At 38.9% G+C, this 26,316-nt stretch overlaps 1 protein-coding gene across 1 annotated transcript in view; it reads left to right on the top strand.

Moving 5' to 3' along the window:
- The window catches only part of SEMA3A (semaphorin 3A), a 228,779-nt gene that overhangs the window by 98,182 nt on the left and 104,281 nt on the right, over positions 1-26,316 (top strand). Inside the window, exon 4 of the mRNA XM_042469819.1 lies at positions 3,057-3,119. Coding sequence (XP_042325753.1) covers positions 3,057-3,119 — 63 coding nt within the window. The remainder of the gene's footprint in view (positions 1-3,056; positions 3,120-26,316) is intronic.

Below are 26,316 nucleotides of genomic sequence, written 5' to 3'. Positions count from 1 at the left end.
ATCCAGGCTCAGAGTGGAGTCCAGGAGCACACCCAAGCTGCGAGCCTAAGATTTCAGGGGAGTGTAACCCTATCGAGCTCAGGCACAGCCCCAATTTCTTGATCTGCCTTACGACTGACCAGGAGCACCTCCATCTTGTCTGAATTAAGCTTCAATTTGTTTGCCCTCATTCAGTCTTTACTGACAGCAGACACTGGTTCAGCACAGAGATGGTTTCTTTGGAGTTGGATGGAAAGGAGAGATAGAGTTGGATGCCATCCGCATACTGATGACATTACACCCCAAAACTCCGGATGACCTCTCCCAGAGGTTTCATGTAGATGTTGAACAACATGGGGACAAAACAGAACCCTGTGGGACCCCACAGGCCAATGGCCAAGGAGTCAAACATGAGTCCTCCAACACCACCTTTTGAGTCTGTCCCTCCAAAAGAGACCGGAGCCACTGCATAGCAATGCCCCCAAGTCCTATCTCAGAAAGATGGCTCAGAAGGATACCATGGTCAATGGTACTGAAAGCCGCTGAGAGATCTAGCAGGACCAACAGGGACACACTCCCCCTATCCATTTCCCTGCGGAGGTCATCCACCAAGGTGACCAAAGCTGTCTCTGTGCCATGGCCAGGCCTGAAGCCAGATTAAAATGGATATAGATAAGCCATTTCATCTAGAAATCCATGGAGCTAGGAGGCCACCACTCACTCCAGAACCTTTCCCAATAATAGAATCTTAGAGACTGGCCGATAATTATCTAGAATGGTGGTATCCAGGGAGGTATTTTTCAGTCATAGCCTCACTACTGCCTCCTTTAGGCAGGATTTAAATTTGCCTTGCTGCAGTAAAGCATTCACTGCTCCCTTTATCCACTTGGCCAGTCCCCCTCGAGCTGATTCCAGAAGCCAAGAAAGGCAAGGCTCTAGTATGCACATGGTGGCCCTCACTAATCATTTACCATAGGTCTCTCCTCATCCCTCCAGTCTTTAGAGTGAACACAAATCTTTAAGTCTGCTAAAATTTTGTACATTCTTTGTCATTGTTTTCCTTTACTTAATCCTTCACATACTTTGTAGCATGTCTCTAGGTTTTACCCTGGGTCATATCAAAATCTATAATTTTAGTCCTAAAATATGCCCTTCACTTATATATTATGTTGATTTATACACAAATATATACAATAATTCAGAATCTTGTTTTCAGTGGTTGCAAACTGCAACATGTGAATTTGGGCCTAAAATTAGTTTCTGGCTCCAACTAGAATAAACTTATTGAATAAATGGATGGGAAGTCATCATTTTTTTAAATCCTGTGGATTTAATGGGTCTATTCTAGTTGGAAGTATCAATTATATTTAGATTTTGGAAACCTAAATCCAGGGCACAGTTGGCATCTGATTTCAGAGATCTCTATGTAGTGTAGCACTTTGAGCACTGGACTATGACCCTGCAGACCAGGGTTCTAGTTCTTGCTTAGTCATGGAAGCCACTGGCTGATCTTAGGCAGCTCAGCCTCAGAAGAAGGAATAAATGCTCAAATTTATTTCACCTTTGAACAAATCTTGCCAAGAAAGTCCCATGATAGGTTCACCCTAGGGTTACCATAAATTAGAAATGGCTTGAAGGCATGCAACAGCAACTGCATCTAACCATGGAATTCTTTTATTTTAGCAAACATGGCTACTAACTGTTGATACAGCTATGTTTCAAATTGTTCTGTTCTTTTGAAATCATGTAAACCTGTGACCATCATATCTTTGGGCTCCTCCAGACTAGCAATTTCTCCTGATTTTGTTCCAAATATTTTCATGCCAGAGTTTTCCTCTTCTTGACACTTTCTAACCCAAAGCAATATCTTCCTTCCTTCCTTCCTTCCTTCTTCTTTGCATGAAAATGTCAATGTAGTTTATAGGCTTACAGGAGAATTTTCTTTTTATTCTAAATATCAGAAAATTTCAAACGTGAGAGCGCTTTTTTAAAATCAAAAGACCAAACTTCAGTATACCCCTTCGCCTAAATTTGACTTAATCTATCATATTTTTCTAAGTAAGCATTGCCCTGCTTTATCAGCAAACGGGTTTAAAACTAAGGTTGCAATTCAGTCAGGTTGCCATTCATATTGCATTATCAAGACTGCAGACTGGATGTTAGCCTGGCATTATTTGAAAATCATGTTTTATTCTATATGCAATTCCTGAAAGCTTTTTGAAAGACATGAATAATTCACTAAGAGGGTCTTTGGGCTGTTGCTGTAGAAAATGAAATGGATGTTCCAAGATAACTAATAAATGAACAAAATCTGCAGTGTGATTGTGAATCTCTGTATAATTAATAGCAGCAAATCTTACCAGTCATAAGTACCTCAGAATTGCTTTCATGTAGGACTGGGGAACCTGTGGCCTTATAGTTGTTGTTTGTTGTACTATTAATCCCATTACCCAGGACATTGTATCCTGACCATATTGGCTGGGACTAATGTGTGCTGGAGTACTTCAGCACTGGATGGGTGACGGCTTCTCCACTCCTGCTTTCATTGTTTAAAGGGAGGAGGGGAACCTGTGGTCCAGCATTTTGTTTCTAAAATAAGCCATTGAATTAGCAGTCACCCTACAAATAGGGCATGATGAAGTCAATAGCCTCTACTATTGTCTGGATATCCCTGTAAACATAGCTCTAAGAATGGTGATTAAAATGTGATGATGGAAAGGTGTATTCCAGTACAATATTAATATGCTACTCTATGATCATGACATTGTGAGCCACTTGCTCTGTTGGATGGCAAGGCTGATTTCTTGGTTCCACGTGGCCTTTAGTTGTAGTGAAAGCCTGTAAAGAATAAACAAGAAACAATATCACATTCATGAGTACTTTATTCTTTACATTCTCAGCATCAGTCCATTTAGAACATATATATATATATATATATATATATATATATATATATATATATTAGTTAGCAGGGGGGAGGGAGATACTGGGTGCTAAGCATTTTCAGGACATTGCATACAATTCCAAATTGTTGAAGCATAAAATGACATAATGTGATTTTTATTTTGCATCTTTAGATTGTTTGGCCTGTATCTCATACCCGTAGGGACGAGTGCAAGTGGGCTGGAAAAGATATTCTGGTAAGTACAAATCTTTATGAGTTTTTTCCCCCTTGTCTCTTTTTGTAAAGCTATTCAATATTTCATAAACTCCCTTTTTAATTTTTAAAGCTTTGAGTTCCCTTCCCCCCCTTTACTTATGAGTTGGTTTTAACAGAGTTGGCTTCAAGAGTTGTTGTTTTTTCCCTTACACCCCCCTCCACCCGTAAACTTGTGTGGCTAGGTTTACATGTAGCGGAATGAGTATATAATTTCCCCCTTATTTAAGGGCTCTTAAAAGTTTGACCTCATTTTTCTAATGACTGAGACCCTCAATTTGCAGGGCACACTGAATAGGTAGACCATTGTGAATGGAATAAGCCTCATTAATGTCAAGAAGTTGCCATGAAGGCCTCAGGGGTCTTCTCTGTCAAGAACACATTGATGCTTAAGTGATGTTAATTTTCTCCTATTGTGGTTTATGAAAGTGGAGGGGGGGATAGAAAAGAAAACAGTTATTTCATGCAATCTTTCTCTTCCCATCACTCTTTCTTCTCCTGTTCCCTCACCTTTTTTAAGATCTACTGGGGATAAACATGACTGCAAATTGGAAATGGGGATGGGGTGAAGGATGTGAAACACTTACTAATCACACGGAAAATGAACACATTCCATATAGGCCAAAGGGGAAATCACTATGCTTGCAATAGTCGGAACAAATCCCCAAGTGTATATATCAGTGGCTTGATGTTCAGAGATGGTTTGCTAAAATATTCATAATGGCAGCTGCTAAGGTCTGTCCCCTAATACTATTTCAGGTCACAAGTGAAAATGGGTTCACTAACCATAATCCACTCCCCAGTGAACTGTTGATTCTCTTCATGTCTCTCTGTGTGTGTGCCGGGGGTGGTATATTTAAAATAAAATAAAAATTGACTTATGTGAGGAGTAAGAGTGGTGAGAAGATAATAAAGTTGCCTGAGTAGAGGCAAGAGATCAGAATGTTCATATGCAAGCTTATACAAATACTACTAAAGCCTTTGGTCTTTAAATATTAATCTGTTGTTTTGGACTTAATTCATCTCTAACATTTTCCACTAAAATCCAGAACAAGATGTTGGGAATTAACATCCTTTTAATCATAGGCTTTGTTTGTTTGGTTTTAAAGCAGGACCAATTAAAAAAGATGTTACATTTCTCTTTTTCTTACTAAAGTTTTTCACAGTTATCTTGAATGTATTACCATTTACAAAGCCTCTAAAATTGACACTCATGGTCAAGAATATCTTAACAAAATTTCATTAAGACCTGAATAGGAATTGGCCTATATGTCATATAATATGAGTATCAGGATATTCATATTAAGATAGCAGATATTTCAAATTGGTAATTGCCTGGAACTCCATAAATCAGATTCTTGGGGTTTTTTTGTAGCCATAGTTTTTGTTTAAAATATGTGATTATTAATCTCGAGGTACAGCCAATTCCACACTGAAAACTAAAATTCCATAGCAAAGCACCAGCTGCAACAGCTGCATTGCTTATTTGAAATGTATATTAACTGTATGTCGCTCTTATGAACCCCACTGGTAACCTCAAACATGACCTAAGTTTAAAGGTTTCTTTTGTAACAATACTAGAGAGTATGCTGTATTTTCTCTCTGTTGGAGTCTAAATGGTTCCCTCTACAATGATGTCAATCACACAGCACTATGAAACTGATATAGCCTGGGGTCTTGACATTCGAAGTGGCAAAATTATGCCCCAGATTGATAAATATGGAAAAACCCAAACATCTCAGCTTTCATTTTGGAAAGCACAGAAGAGAAAATATGAAAAAGGAAGTAAAAGATGCTACTTAGGGCTTTGTGAGGGGAAAAGAAGTAGGAAATCTGGTTCGGCATCCAGGAATTAGAGAGAAGTGAAATATAGATGGGCATCCAATGTACGAGAAATGCACTTAATCTCTCTTTAGTATAACCATTGACCTCTCTGTATCCTGGGATTTTAGTACATACAGTATTATCCTAAATCCAACCAATAGTCCCAGCTAGAATAGACTCATTGAATCAGGTGCTGAGCAGTAAGTCAACACTTATGTAAATTAATTGATCTAATATTTTTGGTACTAGCAATTGATTTTAAGTTACAGTGTCTTCCACCTGTTATCTAGCAACTAGAGAGAACTGGGGCATGGGTAATATGTTCTGCTACTCATAGAGAACTAAGCAAATTAGCCTGAACGGCAAACAGAAAATTAAGGCAGGCTATTCAAAAAGATGAAAGGAAATCATAAAAATGAAAGACTCTGAGAGATCACCCAAATGGCCATCAACAACTCCTCATGAGTTGCTATTGCTAGCAAACAAAGTAGCTTCCCAATTCTAGCTTGGCACTGAGTATCCAAGTGGACAAAGATAGAACAGATCAATTTCACCAAGCTCAACCATCCAGGTCATGTATATTAGTTGTTTTATTGTAGACTGATCTGGCAGTCAAACACAACAGCAACATATCAAAAGTCATGCTGATAGGGCAACCTGGATCTTGAAGGATGGAGGGAGAACTGAAAGATGGGATAGGTTTTAAATATCTATCTCTCCTTTCCCTTCCTGACATTAAGAATCTCCTATACCTCTCTGTATCTGAGATTACACTAATAAAGACATATTGGCGCGTTACAGACTGCCCAGAAGGGTCGATCTGCCATCGCCTTCATTTGCAGCGCAGAGGAGCCCCAGCATCCAAACCGCGAGGCTCCTCCACGCTGCAAATAAGAAGCACCAAAATGGTGCTTCTCTTTGCGGTGCAGATATGATGCCGCGAGGCGCCAATGGCGCACTCGCAGTGTCATATGCACTGCGTGATGTGCGGACGCAGTGCATCCGCTAAGTAAACATGGCAGACCCCGTGTGGAACGGGCGCTGCCATTTTGTATGGACTCAGTCCATATTAGGGTTAGGGGCATCCGGAAGTGATGCCCCTTTCCAATCCTAATACGGACCCAGTCCGTACTTAATGCCTGTTTGTAACGGGCCATCATTTCCTATTTTACCAGTCTCCTAACTAGGGATGTGATTCTTTCTTAATTATCTTCTCAAAGGAAGCAAGGAGCAATTTTAGCAATATTCTTTCTGCTGCAAGAAAGTGTTCAAAGGCCAAATGATTAATGGAGTCTATTCACAATTTAGGACATGTTTTGTGAAAAATTTGCGTATGATTGTTTTGCACATAAAATAGCATTTTCTACACAGGAAAAAACATGTTCTGTATAGAGAATAATTTTATGTGTAGAAAAAGTGGCTTCCTGCAGAGAAAATGTTGCTTTCTGTTAAAAACAAACAACAACCATGACGAAATTTTGCACAGAATAAGTCTTGAACTGCAAAGGTTGTCATCCGTTCACCTCATTGGCATTTCTTTAAACTAAAAAACAAACAAACATATTTTCTACTGTTTTGAATTATTTCTGAATAATCTTTTCATTCCTACTCCCACCCAAGAGATCCTATCACATTATATCATTGTAGTGCTATATTCCACTTTAACTGTCATGACAATAGGTTATGGAAACCTGGGATTTGCAGTTGAGGTAAGGGCATTTAAAATTCTCAGCCAGAATTTAGTCCTTGGTAAATTGCAAACTCCAGAATTCCACAGAAAGTTGCCATAGCAGTTAAAGTGGAATATAGGGCTATGATACTGTAATGTGATTGAGTGGATCTGCGTCCCCTGCTCAAGCCAAGACTGGTATGCTGCTCCTTTGTCTTCATGAAATGGTAACCCAAATGGGTGATTCTGTTTGGTGTCATGACTTTCTGGTGAACCCCAAAGGGGCCAATCTACAATGTGTGGCTGACACTGCTTTTTATTCCTTACCAGCCATGAAGATTACGGTCTTGGGATGGGAAAAAACAGCAAGCTATGATTAGTAGTCAATCTTGGTTTTCCAGTAGCAGCAAAAGCTTTGATCCTATGGGGAGGTAGCACATCTATTCATGTATAATGTGTTTGTTGTGAGGTCGAAGGCTTTCACAGCTGACATCCATAGTTTTTTTAGGGTTTTTCAGGCTATGAGGCTGTGAATAGGTTTGTCTAGCATTCTAGAAGAGGTTTGTCCAGCAGCTGTGGCTGCTAAATTAAAACAATTTAAAAGCATATTTAAACAGATAAAAATATAATACACTCCATTAAAAGACCATTCCGCCATAGTAAACTGAGAGCACAAGGTTTGTCTAAATAACAAAAGTCTTCTCCGACCAGTATAAAGACAACAGACAAATGGCCAGCCAAGATTCCACAATTTGAGATCAGCCACCAAGAAGGCTCTCTCCTGGGTCCTGATCTTCTGCTAAAGATCTTAAAAATCAGGCAAGGAGGTACAGTATTTAAGATAGTCTGTGCTGTGTGAATAAATACTTCTTTTAGTGAATTCTGACCCTCCTACCAATCTAGTTTTGGTATTATAAAAAGGGGTTTGAAAATGTTTGTCTGTTCCCTTAAACACATCCACAGACGCACACACACAATGGAGTGGGTCTGCTCTCCTGAAATACTTATCCTATCTAGCACTTCTGCATAATCACAATCCTGGTACACTATTTTTTTTTAGTAATGTTAGTAATTCCAGAACTTTCATTCAGATGCATTTGCTTCTTTGGCGAGCAAAAAGCAAAACACAATAAAAACAAAACAAAAAAACCTCACAAAGTTAGTCTGACAAGAAAGCTGTGTAATTGCCATGTTGAATATCCAGTATTGCTATCTTGATTTCACATGTTGACTCTTTCAATAGTTTCCTGCAGTGTGAAGAAAAAGGCCATTGTAGATATCTGGGAAGTTTCTGTTCCAAATATGGAGATGTGGCAAGTAACAAGAGATCTTCCTATCTACTTTCTGGCAGAACAGCATAGTCTCTGTTGTAAGAAAACCCACCTATTGCTTCCTGTCTCACTTAGGCAGCCCTTGCTGATTAACTGATTTCCCTAGTTCAAGATCCTGTAAGGGTGTCAGAGGTTTCTTTGAAAAGGGAACTTGGCAAGTTCTGCTTCCACAATTGATACTTTGTGCCAAATTTTAATTGACGGGAAATTTTAGACTTCCTTTAGTGAAGGTGCTTCATCCTAACATTTCCTATGGGAGAGAAAGAGAAGACAGAATCAAAGTAGCTTCAAAAATTGGAATTCCTACAGTGAGGCACATGGAGTTTCATAGTATGCGCTTCTGAAGTATGTTTGTTGACAACATATACACATTGCTAAGCAACTGCATCTTATAGTTCCAGTAATCTTTTGCTCCCTTTCAACACTTCCTGTGCATGCATTCCCTTTCCACTTTCGCCTGAGAACTTTGAAGTACATTTATCAGAAATGGCTCAGCTGGAACTGACCTGGGACTACAAAGATTGGCTGATTGATACGAAACCTAAGTGGTTTATAAGCATGTAGCAGGCTGGCAAAGTTATCCTATACACATCAGTTTGTTAGCAGGTAAAATGCAGCCTTTCATATTAATTTGCAATTTGCTGTTCCATCCAGACTTGATGCAAATGGGACTTGAGCCAGAGCATGGAGCGAGATAGCAATCGCCTTGAGACAAATCCCAACATGCTCTGTAAAAAAAGCTGAATAAAATGCATGTTGGAGAATGTGCTGAGGTATACAAATGCTCAGGTATTCTAACAAACATTCACGATTCAAGTATAAATAGCCAAAAGATTTATGTTTGTTAAAATTCTACCCAAATATCAAGTATGGGAAAAGGAGAAAGAGAAGGAAAAGGAAGTATACATTTCAGAGACTGCTTTGTGTATTTGGGTGTGTGTTGGTCGGAAACCTATGTAGGTGTGCTGTGCCTTATTTACAAACCTATTGTGTGCATGCCATCAGTGGAGTCCCAAATAGGTGTTGAATCTGGGGTTAATCCAAACTTTAAAAAATCATGCAGTATATTGAACCTATTTGGAAGATAGATTTTCTTGGATTGTTCCTTAAATATTTGGCCTACAACCAGAAGCAAATTCAATGCCTCACCTGTGGAAGTGACCAGCTGCCACTAGAATCAAAACATAGTAGAAGGAGACTTTTACCCCTTTCACAGCTGTGGTCCTAACAACAAATCTTCACTTGCTAATGAAAAGGAATCACTTGGCACCAAGAAAGCATTCTTTTCAAGCTTCAAAAAGCTCAAGGCAGTTGGCAGTATATCTTAACATACTGAAACACTCTTTCTCATTGAGGAAGAGGTGATAGCAATTTTCTTAAGTTTTGTATGTAAGAAAGGAATGAAGGACATTGTTCTTAACAGCCATTGAATAGTTTAGCTAAATCTTTTTGTAACATGTAAGTTAAGCAAGTAAAACTGTACCATTGATATTATAGGGACATCAGCATGTTTAGTTTGAGTCAACTGAAATTTATATTCAAAGTGAGTGAAGACACTGAGGATTTGTTTTTGTATTACTTTGAGACAAGGCATTCAGTCTTCAGCACACTTGAGTAGACAATAGATTGGAATCTGAGATATTACAATGTATTTTAAGACCAGGAAGTGAATAAAAAAAGTAAAAGTAATTACAGGACTGTGTGAAATTATCTACTACTTAAGCCTCTGAATAATGTCTAAGTTCTTTACCAAGCTTGTGTTCTCTTTACAGAATACTTTTATAGCTGTATATGAGCAGCCTGGTTAGGGAAAAGAAATCTAAACCTTCCCATGACCTCTGTTATATCAAGGAATCAGAAAGATAAATTGAGTCATTCTGGTCAGTGAACACTTAATCAGAAAGATAGCAAGACTTCCAATGGGATGCTGAGTTACCAAAAATACCTTATCAGCATCCCCACCCCATCAGCAGCTTCACTCAGAATATTCCCAGGAGATGTTTCAAGGGGAACGGAAATCTAATTTTGTGGTTATCACTTTTCATACTTCCCTTTCTTCCTGAGATTGATCCCATTACTGAGAGAGTTTGAAAGTTTCAAGCTATCTGTATAAGGACGTGCTATATCTGATTGTTATTTATTTTTTAAAATTATTTAACAAACTCATTGACAACAGTCAAAACAGATAAGCAAATACATGGGATACAAGAAGAGTGAAATATATATTAGAGGCTTAAGTTTAAGGTGAGATACCAGAGGTGTCAGCACACTTTCTAGAAGAGAGTTTAATGGAAAGGTGAATGAAAGAAACCAGCATTACTATTGGTGTAGTCTTTAAAGGGAGAGCAAAATGTGATTAAAAATAACAAGACCTTTAATCACCATCATGCTGTGTGACAATTTTTCCATGAGAAGGGGGTCCCAAACTTTTTCCCATCAATCTTCCATGGGGAGTTAAGGTGATGTACAGACCGCCCCTTTGAATCGGGGCCTGAGCTGCCACAGCGGCAGCCCTGGAGGCCCCAATCTGCCGCTTTTCCTGGCCTCGGGGAAGTGGCAGAAGGCCACTTCCCTGTGGCCTGGAAAGGGGTGTCCTTGGGGCTTCATGCCCCAAGGACACCCCAACAGCGGCAGGGAAATGGAGAAAGGGGCCGCTCGGCCCCTTTCTCTCTGTATCGCTGGTGCGGCAGTTTAAAGGCTGCACCAGTGATACACGTGGCAGAAGGAGCTCCAAAACGGAGCTCCTTCTGGTGCTGCTGAAAGGGCACCACAAGCGCCTTTCAGTGGCGCCAAGACATAACAGCCGCGTTGCACTGTTTGGACACGACGTGGCCATTACGTCAAAATGGTGGTGCCTGTGTGAACAGGGCACTGCCATTTTGTATGTACTCCGTACGTACTAGAGTTGCAGGTGTCTGAATTACTTGGATAAACTGGGTTAACTGAAAGGCTGAAAAATAAATTCTGACATCTGGAGTCACCAAACCACCAGTTACACTAGATCTATAGCTAGATAATTTTGTAAATCTAGTTTTTTTTATCTGTCAAAATTAAATTTGTTAATCATGGACTGCGAAAGAAGAAATAGAGAGCATTTGAAAAAGAAAACTAGTTTTGGCATAAGAAACATCTTCAAAAGAGCTATTTGACCAAGCATGGATGGTTTCAATTGTGACCATAATTTAATCTTTATTTACACCCACCTGGTCACCATTTTGTGATTATGAGAGATAGTATTGGAAACCAGATGAATTCAAGTTAAAGGCTATAATGATTTGCCATTTCCTTTGCTTCATTAATTGTGGGTTCAGACACATGATAGTGGATTTATGAAAATCAGTTTTCAAACCAGTAAATAAACCAACTATGTCCAAAGGTACATTTCATATGTATATGAGGTTTCAAATCCTCCCCCTCCCTCCAATAACAACATGAACTCTGCAAAAAGTGAGATTTTTGTTGGTGTCCTTTGATGGCGGGCCCTTTAATATGCAGTAATAATAATTTCCCCAAATTTGAGATGTGAGAGACTTTATAGGTATAGCAAAAAGCAATGGAGAAAGTAGACAACCCTGCTTTGTGCCATGAGATAAGGTTACAGGCATGGAATACAACTGATTAATGTGCATCACTGCTGTTTCTGTTATATAGGTTGTCCTCAAAAATTGTCATTGAAGACCATTTTACTAAAAACCTGAAATAGGTAATTCAATTCCTCCTTGCCAAAGGTCTTTGGCATTGAGGTAAACTAAGGAGACTGAAGAATCTGTCAGTGGGAATGGAGCACCACATTAAGAGTGATAAATTGTATCTGAGAGGCACCAATCTAGCATGAATCCTCCTCAAATTGCATCTATGTTAATCACTATTAATTTCATTTTAGACATCTGTTGCAGGTGTTTCTGAGTAGTCCAGGCAGGCTCTGGTAAGGGTTCCTAGTAGTCCATGGTTTATGATGACAATCGGTACAATGATGAGGAATCAATTTTGTACTTCATTTTGCTATCCTAAGAACCTCCTTGCGTAACTCCCTCATCTAGTAAACCCTATGATGAGACATTTCAAGTGAGACACAGTCAGGATCAGAGCACTAACAGAGAGTAGGAAAAAATAAAGATGGTGAGGCAAGTAGTAGACACACACTCAGAAAGACAAATGCAATCAGAAGCAACACTACACATAAAATAGGGACTTGGAATGTGAGACGCCAGACATAGTAAAAATGGAAATGGAACGGATGAACATAGCAGTACTGGGGGTGAGTGAATTAAAATGGACAGGAATGGGTCACTTTGAATCAGACAACCATACAGTCTTTTACTCAGGGAATGAAAAGACTCAAAGAAAAGGGTGGCTTTTATATGAAGAAAGGATAATGATAGGAGTAGTAATAATAATTATTATTATTAGTTATTTATATTCTACTTAATCTCAGGGAATCAAAGCGGATTACAACAGTAAAAAACATACAGTTAAAAAGGGATGCATAAGGTATAGCGAAAGCAGACATAGAATACAATGCAAAATCAGACCCAATCATCCCAACAAGACTACATGGGAAACCAGTGAATATCACCATAATTCAAGGATATGCCCCAACCACAGATGCAGAAAAGAAAAAGTTGATAGATTATATGAAGGAGTACAGGAAGAAACTGACAACACACTAGCATAGGATGTCAAGCTGATTATTGGAGATTTGAGTGCCAAAGTTGGAAGCAAAGAGGATTTGAAAACAGTAGGCAGATTCGGATTAGGCATAAGAAACAAAGCATGTTTTCACCTGATAGATAGCCAACAACCTATTCATTGTTAACACATTTTTCTTCCAACCAGAAAGAGGGTTATACACATGGACATCACTAGATGGCCAACAGAAAAACCAAATAGATTATATAATTGGAAGTAAAAGATGATGAAACTCCATACTGGTGGCCAAGACAAGACCAGGCACCAATTGTGATACAGATCACGAATTATTCATATCAAAAATAAGAGTGCTAAGAAAAATACTACAATGAGCCGAGAAATAGAAGACAACAACACAAAAAGGGGAACACGAGAGACCTATTCCACAAGATCAGGGAAAACAAAGGAAAGTTCAAACAAAGGACTGGGATGCTCTATGACAATAAAAAATAACATAATTGAAGACCAGGAAGGAATAAAAAGACAATGGATGCAATACACAGAAGAACTATATAAAAGCAATGACAGAATTAAGGACATATGGAACAAAGAGCCATATAAAGATGAACCCCAGATTCTAAAAAATGAGGTAGAAGCTACAAATATGAGAAATGGTGAATAACAAGACACCAGGAACAGATGATATTCCTGTTGAGCTGCTGCAATCCACATTGACAGAGTCAACTGTAGTGCTAACTAACATATGTCAACTGATATAGGGGAAAAACTGATGGCTGACAGACTGAAAACAATTAATATACATCATCATCCACAAAAAAGGAGACACAAAAGATTGCAGCAACTACAGAACCATAGCACTAATATCCCATGAAAGCAAAATCGTGCTCAAAATTCTACAACATAGACTCTAACCATATATGGAGAGAGAAATCCCAGAGGTTCAAGCTGGGTTCAGGAAAGGCAGAGGCACTCAGAACCACATTGCAAATATATGATGGTTAATGGAGTGCACCAAGGAATTCCAGAAGAAAATCAGCATGTTATTTATAGGCTATAGCAAAGCCTTTGACTGCATAGATTATGAAAGGTTATGGAAAGCCCTTAAAGACATGGGAGTGCCAACACATCTGATAGTCTTGATGAGGAATCTATACGCAGGACAAGAGGCTTCTGTCAGAACAGAACATGGAGAAACAGAATGGTTCCCAATTGGCAAAGGAGTCAAACAAGGCTGCATCTTATCACCCTACTTGTTCAACCTATATGCAGAACATATTGGAAGGATGGCAGACATGAACACAGGAGGAGGAGGAGGAGTGAAAATAGGAGGAAGAAATATCAACAATCTGAGATATGCAGATTAGTAGCAGAAAACCTCAAAGAGCTGGGACATTTACTAAGCTAGAAAAGGTAGAGGGGAAGTAGAAAGAGAGGAAGGCCACATGCAAGATGGATGGACTCTATTACAGAGATCATGAGTATAAGTTTGCAGAGGTTGAGCAGAGCAGTGGAGGACACAGGGTCTTGGAGATGTCTCATCAGCAGGGTTGCCATGGGTCGAGATCGACTCGAGGGCAGTTAACAACAAAAGAGCAAATTACTTCCCAGGTGTGCCTTCATATTGCTAAAATTGTGGTATCCTGGCCCCAAATTTCCCCTGAATCGCCCCTTACCTAATAAAATCCAGCTGCTAGGCACAGGTCAGTCTGAGTCGCCCAGGCTTGTTCTGCCCTCAGAACAACTCACAAAGTTACTTGGAAGGGACTTGCAGGGAGGGTGTAGCAAGGCAGCTAGTCATAATCACTGCATTTTGCTCCAGGTTTTCTGGAGCAAAAGGTAAGCCTTTTAAATACAGGACAAGAGTGGAAACTCCAAATTGGGTCTGGGTGTTATGCAAACAGCCTAGACCCAATTCAGAGTTTTGGGCCTGTGTAATGTAAACAGCTCATAGCTTACTATGAGGGGAATTCAGGTTGTATAAGTAGTGTAGTCCCTTCGTGTCTGTGTATAAACAGGGGTGAAGCAAAACAATTTTCAGGGACAGGAACAGAGACAGAAATTGGAGGGGAAGCAGAAAGGTTTGGGCATTGCCACTATAAAAGGAGTTTCAATTTTCATAGATAATGATACTAGTAACAACAATTTATGCATTTTAATTTGGAAGTATGTTGTGAGGCTTCTAAAATATAATGTTTTCCACATGCAAAACAGTATTAATAAACTAAATAACAATAACCAGGCATGATATGCATATTGTACAAGTCCTTCTACATCAATGTTTTGAACTATTAATAACGTCTGATTTCTCTAAAAGCTTGAGGAGAAACTGCCCACTTAAAAATTCCTTCAAGCATATTACTTTCAAAAGCCAAGATTACTAACTCTTTGATTACTAACTCTCCCTCTGGTGAAGCATTGGAGGCATGTATGGTCTTAGCACATGTGTCACCACTGAAAATGAATTTTCACACACAGCTGCAGATACACGTTTGTGAAGTGTTAGTGTTTTGCAAGGTTCTGCTATTTCCTTCTTTCTTTCTTTCTTTCTTTTTCTTTATTTGGATGTCTAGTTTAAATAATCAACTGAGGTTGCAATCTTGCTAGAAATGTAGGAACTGAAAGAAAATTTTCTTTGGAGAGCAGAATTCTTACCCAAGTGGATAGGGTCCTCATTGCCACCTCCTTGCTACATCCCTGTGTCTAATTTAGTTATTACTGAGATTATACACCTCATTCAGTTACAGATGGGGACTTACAACACACAAAAAGTATGGCAATTGTGTTACTTCCCACCCCTAATTCCACTGGATTCCAATGTTGTGACAGCAGAAGACCACTGTCGGAACTTGCCCTAAAGGTGTAATTTCCAAACCTATACATAAAATATAATGACTGGAATCTAATGGAAACACTGAAGTTCTTTTTCCCCCCTTTTCACATAGAGAACAGGTGTTTTGACAGACGGAGTAACTTTATTTTTGTAATGGTCTAGGAAATAATTCTGCATAGCAGAACATAATCAGGGGTTCGTATCTGTTAGAATATTTTTTAGCAAATTCTTCAGTTCCCTTGTTTTTTACTTCTGTGGTTTTCCTTCACAGACATTTTATTGCTTGTCTGTTGAGTGCAGAAATACCAAGAGGTACTTTCTAATAAATGTAAATGTAAAGGTTTCCTTATAGAGAAATGTGGAGTATATGTCTGCAAGAGAGTCTAACTTTAAAACTTTTTCTTTAGAGTAGTTACTTTTTTAAAACAATTGCAGTTTTGGAACTGTATTTGAAATAAATCCACAGGAAGTTATTAATAAAAACATCATTAAAAATTACAAGTAAAAATAGATAATCTCATTCATTGATAATCTCATCCATTAAGAAAAGACATACCAGTATTTTCAGTCAGTGCTGTATTAGGATCAATATGTCACGACACAGCTGGCTATTATTAATGGTTTACTCCCTTGGGCATTTTCTTTCCAGTGCATTCAACATGCTATTTCTTAAACTTGTTCAGCTTTGGCATGTGGCTGTTGTGGAGGTCAGAGCATGAGAAACTGCTGGATGTTTGACAAACACACATAGACGGTTGAATTTTATCTTTACGTATCATTAGACTATGTAAAGAGAGGGGGAAGAAGAAGAGGAGGGGGCAGGAGAGAAAGATAAAGATGCCTCTACATTGTAGAAATAATGCAGTTTTGACACCATTTTAAGTGCTGTAGCCCCATCCTATAGTAATCCTGGTTGTGTAGTTTTACAAGGTCTTTAGCCTTTTCTGCCAAGAGTGCTGATGCCTCACAAAATTACAGATCCCAAGATTCTGTAGGATAGAGCTATGGTAGTTAAAGTGGTGTCAAAGTGCATTATTTCTACAATGTAGATGCACCCTAAATTATGAAAATATCTTCAGTAAGAGCTTCAATAGATACTCCTTATATAGCAAATGGCATCATTTGGATAAAGAATTGTTACTGTACCTAGGAACCTGTGTTCAAATTTTCACTGAGCTGTAAAGCATGTTGACTGATCTTGGATTGGCCCTATTCACCTACTGTAAAAGCATGACTCATTTTTAATCTTTAATTCAAGTCCCTTAACAGAAAGGACCCTTCCATAGTTTTGATCCCATACTTCATGATATGCCTTTATTTTCAAGAAACATCAATCATTTCCAGGTTCATCCTTATTACAACAAAGCTCTGTACATCTGCAAAGTGTTATTATTTCTCAACAAGATATTTTACCTCAGTTCAATCTGGTCAATAGTTTATTTCTGATATTTGATTGTTTTTCCAAAAATAAAAGAAAAGAAAGAAAGAAGAAGAGGCTAAGATCATCTTCTCTTGAAATACCCTTTTCTTTGTGCAGAAAGCATTTTATAACGTGAATAGATATTGATCAATTATGTGCTTTCCTCCCTGCAGATTTAAGTATGTTTCATATGTTATAAATCTTTGGCTATTTGTATAGATCAGGCCTAAGTGATGCCTATGAACTTAATGAATTTCAGAATTTTTACTCATCTGCTGTATTTAACTATGTGCCCTTGGTATCCACTGGGTTTGGGTTCCAGGACCCTCAGTAGATACCAAAATCCATGGATGTTCAAGTCCCATTAAATACAATTAATAGTAAAATGGCAAAATCAGGTTTTGCTTGTTTGGAATTTTTATATTTTTTGAATATTTTAAAGTCATGGATACTTGAATCCATGGATAAAGAGTCTGTGGATATGGAGGGCCAGCTGTATATGCTTTTGTACATGGCTTACACATACATACTCTGAGATTATATATATATATATATATATATATATATATATAGAGAGAGAGAGAGAGAGAGTGTTACGCTTCCTAATATCTTACATTCTAAGAACACACACAGTCTTTAAGCACTTAGTGCTATTGGCACTGATTTTCCCATTAAGAACAAATATCCTGTCGGCCGGAGGGTAAGGCAGCAACTGTGAGCTGCTGCCAAGTTGGACATGCCCAGTTTGAGACAGGCTAAGTCATTCCAGGCCCAGAGCCAGAAAGAGCGGGAGAAACAGCTTTGTATTGAAGTTGACACACTTTGTCACCAGTTTGCAGAATAGCCTTGCATGCCAAGTTTCACAGCTAAGACGTGTCTGAATATCATCATACCAATGCTCCATGGAGGGAAGTGCAGAACCCTAATAAAATTGGCAGAATATTTCAGTCTTGGCTATGTCATAACAAACCTGCTGCCCAGAGGGAGGCTTTCCTATACTATTTAGCAATCACTTTACAAATGCAGATTTAATTACACTTAATAGCAGCAAGCCTCTAAGAGGTCCTAGTACTAGTGCAGGTTTTTGTTGGCTTTTCCTGTTTCTATTTGAGTGTGCCTGTGGCTGTGGGAATGCCAGGAAAATATGACCAAATCCCTACTCAGACATGGGAACCCACTGGGTGACTTTGGTTAAGCCTCATAGGAGGGCCATGGCAACATGCCCCCCCACCCCAGTATCAGTACTGTCATAGGAGTGAGGCACAACCAAGTCAGAGACAAAAGATTGTAGGGCATGTGTGTAAAATATCTCCTTCAAGGTTCTAACTGACACCAAAATGTTGCTTTCAAACAGGAATGGAAAGTTAAAGCTGTATGGTTGAACTAGTATTCCAGCAGCGATGCAGCAATAGCAGACTGAATCGGGAAATAGTAAAAATAAATAGTTCATAGAATCGTAGAGTTGGAAGAGACCACAAGAGCCATCCAGTCCAACTCCCTGCCATGCAGGAACTCTCAATCAAAACATTCCCAACAGATGGCCATCCTCTCTCTGGTTAAAGACCTCCAAGGAAGGAGACTGCATTGCACTCCAAAGGAGTGTGTTCCACTGTCTAATAGCCCTTACTGTCAGGAAGTTCTTCCTAATGTTGAGGTGGAATCTCTTTTCCTGTAGCTTGCATCCATTGTTCTGGGTCCTGTTCTCTGGAGCAGCAGAAAACAAGCTTGTTCCCTTCTCAATATGACATCCCTTCAATATTTAAACAGGGCTTTCATATCACCTCTTAACCTTCTCCCCCAGCTCCCTAAGTCATTCCTCATAGGGCATGGTTTCCAGACCCTTCACCATTTTTGTCACCCTCCTTTGGAAACGCTCTAGTCTCTCAACATCCTTTTATGAATTGAACTGGACACAGTATTCCAGGTGGGGCCTGACTAATGATTAACGGTTTCATTACTGTTAATCCCTGGGCCAGAGATTAAGGAATTACATATCTGATGAGGGAGCCCCTAGTCCATGGAATTAGGGCAACAATCCAGAATTTATGGATCTGTCCACCTAACCACTGATTGATCAGAACTCTACATCAAGATGCGTTCCAGCTTTCCTTGAGCCTCTGGTGCAATAGCAGCAGCTGTATGCTGGGGACAGAGTATGCTCCATCTACTGGACAACAACAGTAGCTGGAAGAACCAAGCCACATCTGGAAGCTTCCTGGCTGCTTGTGTACACTGGAGTGGAAGTGATGATCAGGGAGCAACCACCATCAGCTTTGATGACATTATAAGCATGGCAGTAGTGTGCCAGTTGAATCTAGGCTACTGTGCATCTTCTCCAGGATTGGTGTTTTTTTTCTGTCCACAGGAGTACCCCAATGTATCCAGAAGGGATGTTTCTTGTCACATATTTCATTATAAACAGGGTATGTTATGTTGGAGGAAATAGAAATTGCCAAGAGTTTTTCAGTATGCAAATCATCACTATACAGCTCAGCTGTGGTTCACAATTAGGGATGGTAAATTTTGGTTTCTCCAAGTCTTGACAGATGTTGAGCACAATGAAGCATTTTTTGGTCTCATGGGCGGGTTATAGACTGCCGCTTTGAGGCGGTCTGCCGCCGCCGCCGTTTGCTCCATAAGGGAGCCGTCGCAGCCACACTGCGCGGCTCCCTTACGGAGCAAAAAAGAAGCTCCAAAATGGAGCTTCTTTCTGCAGCACCTCTGTGACGTCGCGAGGCGCCAGGGGTGCATTCGCGACATCACAGGCGCCACGACACGTTCGGATGCACAGCGTCCGATACGTAAAGATGGAGCCGGCCGTGTGGAACGGCCGGCGCCATATTGTACAGACAGAGTCCGTATTAGACCCCGGGGCGTCTAGAAGAGATGCCCCTTTTTTAAAATGGGACGTCCTGCGGACGTCCCGAGTGCCGGTTTGTAACCGGCCATAGCTTTGAAACAGTCAGGGACTTTCCTCCTCCCCCCACCCCCACAATCTTGTGCAAAATCTTGTGCAAAATCAGCAACATGGCACAAGAAAGACACGTGGCTATTTGTTGTGTAACGTTGCTGCTTTTGTGAAACATTGTTGTTTTCTGCTTGGAAAAAACAGAAATGTTACACAACAAAACCATGTGGCTATTTTTTGTGTAACACATAGTGACTGGGCAGGATTTGGTTTGGTTTGTTTTTAGCATATTAGTATAGTATTTTATTATTTTATAGTGCGGTGTTTTATCATTCACTTTTTGTTGCCTATGTTCTGACGTACTGCCCTTTAGTGGAAAGGGCAGTATAAATAAATGTAAGTGTTGTTGTTATTGTTGTTGCTGATTTGGTACAATATTTTTGTTGTGCAATATTGCTGTTTCTTATGTAGAAAATAACAATGTTGCAAACATTTTTGTTATGCAAAATCACTAATGGGTTTGCTGTTTAACACTACTGATTTTGTGCAACCTTTTTGTTGTACAATATTGTTGGGGGGGTTGCATAAAATTGTACTATATGAAAGTGGAAGTAATTGAACTGAAGTGCATCAGACAAGGATTCAGCACAAGAACCTAAGGCAAAATCATGTAATAACCATGATTTGATATTACATGTGAATCCATTCAGAAACAATGTTTGAAATATCTATTCACCATTTCTTCATGACTCATGACAGATCCTTCTTTACTTTTTAGTTTCTAGGAAGTCCCTCTTTTAAAATTTCCACTTTTCCATTTGAAACTGGCTGTTGCAATTTTAACTACTCAAAATACACTTAAAGTGTACAGCATCTGACATAATGTCTTGATGAGTCACAAAAAGACATTTACTGTATTTTTATTATTATAGATTCTCTGTCCTGATTCTCTATATGGGGATAATAGTACCATTGACATAGCTTCACATGTTCTAAGAATTTCTGTGTTATAATCTGCTTTATAGATAGTACAGAGCGGTGTTACTAAATGCCAAGACAATCATTATTTTTACTAATCCTTTGCTGTACAGTATCTGTTTTTCTTTGCTGTACCTAAATATTATATACAGAGCTGGGAAATTTAATATCTCCTATTAATGACATCCAATCATGGCTGGAGCCCCCATGTTAATGGGACACTGAATCTGCTGTAGGTTTTAATCTGAATTTTAAAGCAACTATCCGTTGTACTGAATCTGCTTTGAGAGCTGGGATTTGGCACTTTTAGTAATTATTTGAAAGTTCAACTAATAACCAGAGTGGAATTCCTGCTCCCTGACTTGCCATTGATGATATCAGCAGCTTGGGCTGAATCTGCAGTGCAGAAATAGTCCAGCTTGACACCACTTTAACTACCATGGTTCAATGCTATGGAATTCTAGGATTTGTATTTTGTTGTGACGCCAGAGCTCACTGACAGGGAAGACTAAATAGCTTACAAAACTACAAATCTCAGAAGTCCATAACACTGAGCCATGGCAATTAAAGTAGTGTCAAATGGGATTATTTCTGCAGTGAAGATGCAGTCCTGGAATCAAGCAGCTAGATTGTATGTTTCCCAATTCCATGTATGAGTGTAATATAATACAGGCATATAAACATATGTGTATCTAAATATTGTACAACATGTGGAGCAGAGGCTTAACAGAAGGCTCTTGGTGAATAGGTTGAAGGAGTTATTTTATTGCTCCACACAGTTTCTGGGAGAATATCATCTGATCCAGGCTGCTGTGGGAGTAATGGGTGCAAACCAACATATATTCAAACCAACTCAGCCTGAAATCCTGTGTGAAATTACTTAGCATTGAGCCTAATAAATATGTTGTTGTTGTTGTTTCTTACCAGCCTCTCCCCAAGACTTGAGGCAGGGTAGATTAAAGTACAATACATAACCAAGCACATGAAACTGTTTTAAACACAGCTTAAAACACATTAACATAGGGTTAAGACAATGATTACACATTAATATCATCCAGACATAAAATATGTACTAATTTAAAATCCATAGTTTAAAATCGACTGGATAGGCCTGCAGGAAGAGATAGGATTTTAATACTGTTTTAAATTCAAACAACATGTTTAGATGTCAAATCTCTCCCAGCAGGTCATTCCACAATCTGGGGTGGCTGGTGCAAAGGTCTCCTGGGTGAAAGTTGTCAGTCTAGTCCTGGCTGATTGAGGCAAATGTCCCCCAGAGGACCTGAGTATACGGGGCACATTGTACAGGTTATAAATGTTTTGAAAAATGGTATTCTAGATAGCCATACATAGGAATTGGCTGATGGCACTAAAGCAAAAATCCTCATATTAGCTTGATTTCATGGGACCAGAATTGCCACTAACATTTACAAGATTGTGCTGTAAATTTTATTGTATCAAACAGAAAATTGAGAAAACTTCCTTTTAAAACACTTTCCCCTGGTGTAGATGGAATCTTTGCCATGATTTTGATGTCCTTTTTATGGTTCAATATCCTCTGAGTTGCATAAAATATATTAAAGAACCCCATCTACTGTATATGGTTCCAACAGACCTTGGAAGTCTTTTTTTTAAAAGGAGGGGGCCCTGTAAAATAGAGGAAAGCTATTTTAGCCATTGTAGCTGGAATTGAAATTTTCAGTGGTAAAATATAAATTTTATAGTTGAAAGTTTATTGCTCTTAGTAGCCCCTCCTAGTGTTTCATTAGCTCTTTTATTTCAATAATCCACAGTCAAAATACAATCTATTATAGATGAGAGGCAAATTAAAAAGGGAGGGTGGGGACACGTATTTTTCTGTCAGCTATACTGGCATTAATTTTGACCAACTTTGTTGACATTAATAGAGCAGCACTAAGTCTAAAGTAATCAATGGAAGAATTTAGCCTTAGGGGTCTATTCACAATCCACTTAACACTGTGTGTAGTCTTTTTCACATGTTTGTAGCTAGAGAAAAGTAAGTGAGCTAGTTTTCAAATCACTAAGAATTCTAAAGGCAGAATAACCATCTACAAATACTTTTCTCACTGGAAGAATACAGAATTTATCTCAGTGTAATTATTGTGAGTTTCAGTCCTTGGAAATGAGAAAAAAAAACTATATACAACAGAGTGAACACATAATTTATGACAATTTGAAAGGCCCTGTCTCCGTGGCAAGGCACATGTTTCACATACAGAAGGCCTTCCTAAATTTATCTGGGTAAATTTATTGTCTGAGAACAGGGTTGGGAAAACCCTTGAAAAGTATACCTGGCAACCTTCCAGTCATAAGTCAGTACTGGGCTAACTGGAAAATAATGGTAATGCATGCAAACTCACCACTTGTTTCTAAATTTGTTTCTGAATGCAAATGGACTAGTGAGGCTTGTTTAGTTGTGTATAAAAGAGCATTTGCTGTTGTGGCACTCACCACATGGAATGATCTCCCTGTTGAGTTTAGGTGGGCTCCCGGTGCTGAATGTTTCTGTCATGAACAAAAGATCTGTTAATTCCTCTGGCTCTTATCTTGATTGTTAATGTTGTAAATTACCTCGGGTTTTAATTAATTATTTTTAATGATCTGATTGTTGCAGTTATTCCATATTATTAGCTATTGACTTTATTGACTCTGTTTTCATTGTAAACTGCTTTGTGATTTTAAATGAAAAGTGGCATAAAATGTTCTTAAATGAATGAATGAATGAATGAATGAATGAATGTGAAACAGTTGACCTTCCATATACATATTCTTAATCTATGCATTCAACCATCCACATCTTGCAAATATTCCCAAAAAGATATAAATTCCAAAAAGCAAACTTGATTTTGCTATTTCATATAAGAGACACTTTTCACCGTGCCGTTGCATTTAATGTGACTTGAACATCCACAGATTTTGGTACCCATGGGAGGTCCTGGAACCAAACACAGCAGATATCAAGGGACCACTGTAGTTGCTTTCAGTGTGAGCTAGTGATAAGATGGCCAGATGTGTCTTAAAATACTGGGAATTGAGGCAGTCACAGCTGAACCTTAACCCCAAGTTGGTTCATTAACTCAGATACCTCCTTTAAATCAGAACTAAGACCCAAAGCAGATTTACCACCTCAATGAGACAAAGGTCACTAGCCACCACTTAGTGGGATATGGACAGTTGCCATATCTTCTACTTTACTGGGTTTTCAAGAAACGGTACCCAGGTCAAGGTGGAAAAGGCTGCTAAACCATTCAGTACCTTAATATTATTAAACCTTCCAAACAATTAAAATGAGTTAAAACATAATTATTAAAAATGATAAATGAGCAAAGCAGAGAGTACAACACAATTATGCAAGGCCACACTCAGTCTTCAAAGGCCTGCTGATTCTTTTTTAAGTCTTAAGATGGCTGGAAGAGTGCCAGTCTGAGCTCTCGCTGAAGTGGGTTCCAACATCTGGAGCAGTCACCAAGAAGGCTCTCTCCCTTGTTCCCACAAGATCCAAATATGGGAAGGCTCCTATGGGTGAAGATGATCATTCACATAACCTGGACCTGAGTCATATATGGTTTAAAAGTCATAACCAGCACTTAGCTGCATATTGATGGCACTGCCATCACGATATAGACACACTGAAAACTTGCCTTGCAATGAATCTGACTATAAATCCATCTACCCTATTACTGTCAACACTGACTAGCAGTAGCTCTCCAGAGTCTCTGACAACATCCTTACCTACCTGGAATTGCCATGGATTGATTATAGGATCTTTTGCATGAAAGCATATGCCTAACCACTGAGTACATTGTACAAATATAATTTCTTGTAGAATTATGAATAAGGTATATTCATTTGTAATTTTGTTTAAGATAGGGATGAGAAGAATATTCAAATTTTTTGGGAAATGGTTTCCAAAAAAAGCCTATGTTTCTTGACTATGAAGAAAACAAAATAATAAGAATTATGGACTGGTGAGAACCTTCATATTTCAGGAATTATTCTAGACAAATTGGGTTTTTTTCCCCATAGAAAACATTTTCTTTGCAGAAACAGCATTTTCTGTGCAGGGGAAAAACGTTTTGTGAAGACTATTTTCTGTGCAGAAAATGCTGTTTCCTGCACAAAGTAAACCATGAGCAAATGTTGTGCAAAATTAATCCTGAATTGTAAATATTCCTTGTATAGTCCATGTATGCAATTGTGCTTATACCAGAACAATCAATTTGGCCCTGGTGTGAAGTGAGTTTAAAAGGTAAAGTTGCTCCTTTGACACGATTGTCAAACCATGTCTGACCGTCATCTTCATTACGAAGCTGAAGAACCAGCGTTGTCTGAAGATGACACCATGGTCATGTGGCCCGCATGACTGCACTGAATGCTGTTACCTTCCCGCCAAAGTCATACTTATATATTTACTTGCATTTTTACAAGCTATCGAACTGCTAGGCTAGCAGAAGCTGGGATAGTTGAAAGCTAAATCTGAGGCTATAGTTCTGTCAAGACCAAGGGGCAAATCAGTACAACCCATTGTCACCAGTGCAGTTCATCTAGTATGTTGTTTTTCTTCTTCTAAAATTGTCTAGTGGGAACTTGGACCGGATCAGTTGACTACATTTTTGCAAAAATGTATATGATTATAGATCCTAATGATATTATATTAGAAGCCTTATTCTTGGAAGGAGTGAATTAATATCACTGCACCTGTTGATTTACTACCAATCTTGGTTTGCTAGACACATTAGGTCATGTGCAGATGTCCTGATCTTCAGCAAAAAGCAATATGTGCAAGGAATAGTGAGACTTCCAATCCATAATTGTTGCTGATAAGCTTAACACTTTGTTAGTGTCTTCTGCAGAATACCTTTGCATGCCTAAATGACATGTTTGCAGAAACGGCCTATAAAAATATAGTTCATTTCATGCAGATACAAGATTGTATAGAAAACTCACAACAGATGGTGGTCAAGATAAGACCAGTCAGCATAATCACACACACCTAATTGTCTAGGTTTTAAGTACCTGATAGCCTAATAGATTGAGAGAAGGAAGTACTCATATATCCACACACACACACGCACACACTATAAATGTTGGTCTGGAGTGAGAAAGGAGGATGAAAACTCTGTGACCCAATTCACAGATATGCAGAAATGAATTGATGCCATTGAAGTGCATTTTCATTTAGATTATAGAAGTGATGCAACAGCTAGGTTTGAAGTTCTAGTTCTGTGATGGTTCACCTACATATGAAACTTGTCTCTCAATACTGTATTCATTAAGTGATGAATGTGCATTTGTCAGCCCACCTGATGAATTTTGTAAGGAAGGTACTACAACTGACTTTCTGAACTTTTTCCCTCCCATCCACCCAACCTTTTTTTCTCTGATATTTATGAGTGTGCTCTGTGCTTATATTGTTTCTGAGGGTTGCACTGTACTAGTCCAAGAGGAATATGTGGCTGCAACTCAGTGCAAAAATAATGCAGTTTTACGTTGTTTTAATGGTTATGGCTCTATGCTAAGGAATCCTGGGATTTGTAGTTTTGTGAGCT

Source organism: Sceloporus undulatus, chromosome 5 (assembly GCF_019175285.1).
Source record: "Sceloporus undulatus isolate JIND9_A2432 ecotype Alabama chromosome 5, SceUnd_v1.1, whole genome shotgun sequence".
Classification (NCBI taxonomy): domain Eukaryota; kingdom Metazoa; phylum Chordata; class Lepidosauria; order Squamata; family Phrynosomatidae; genus Sceloporus; species Sceloporus undulatus.
Note: the sequence above shows the minus strand (reverse complement) of the source record. Positions and strands in the feature narration are given on the sequence as shown.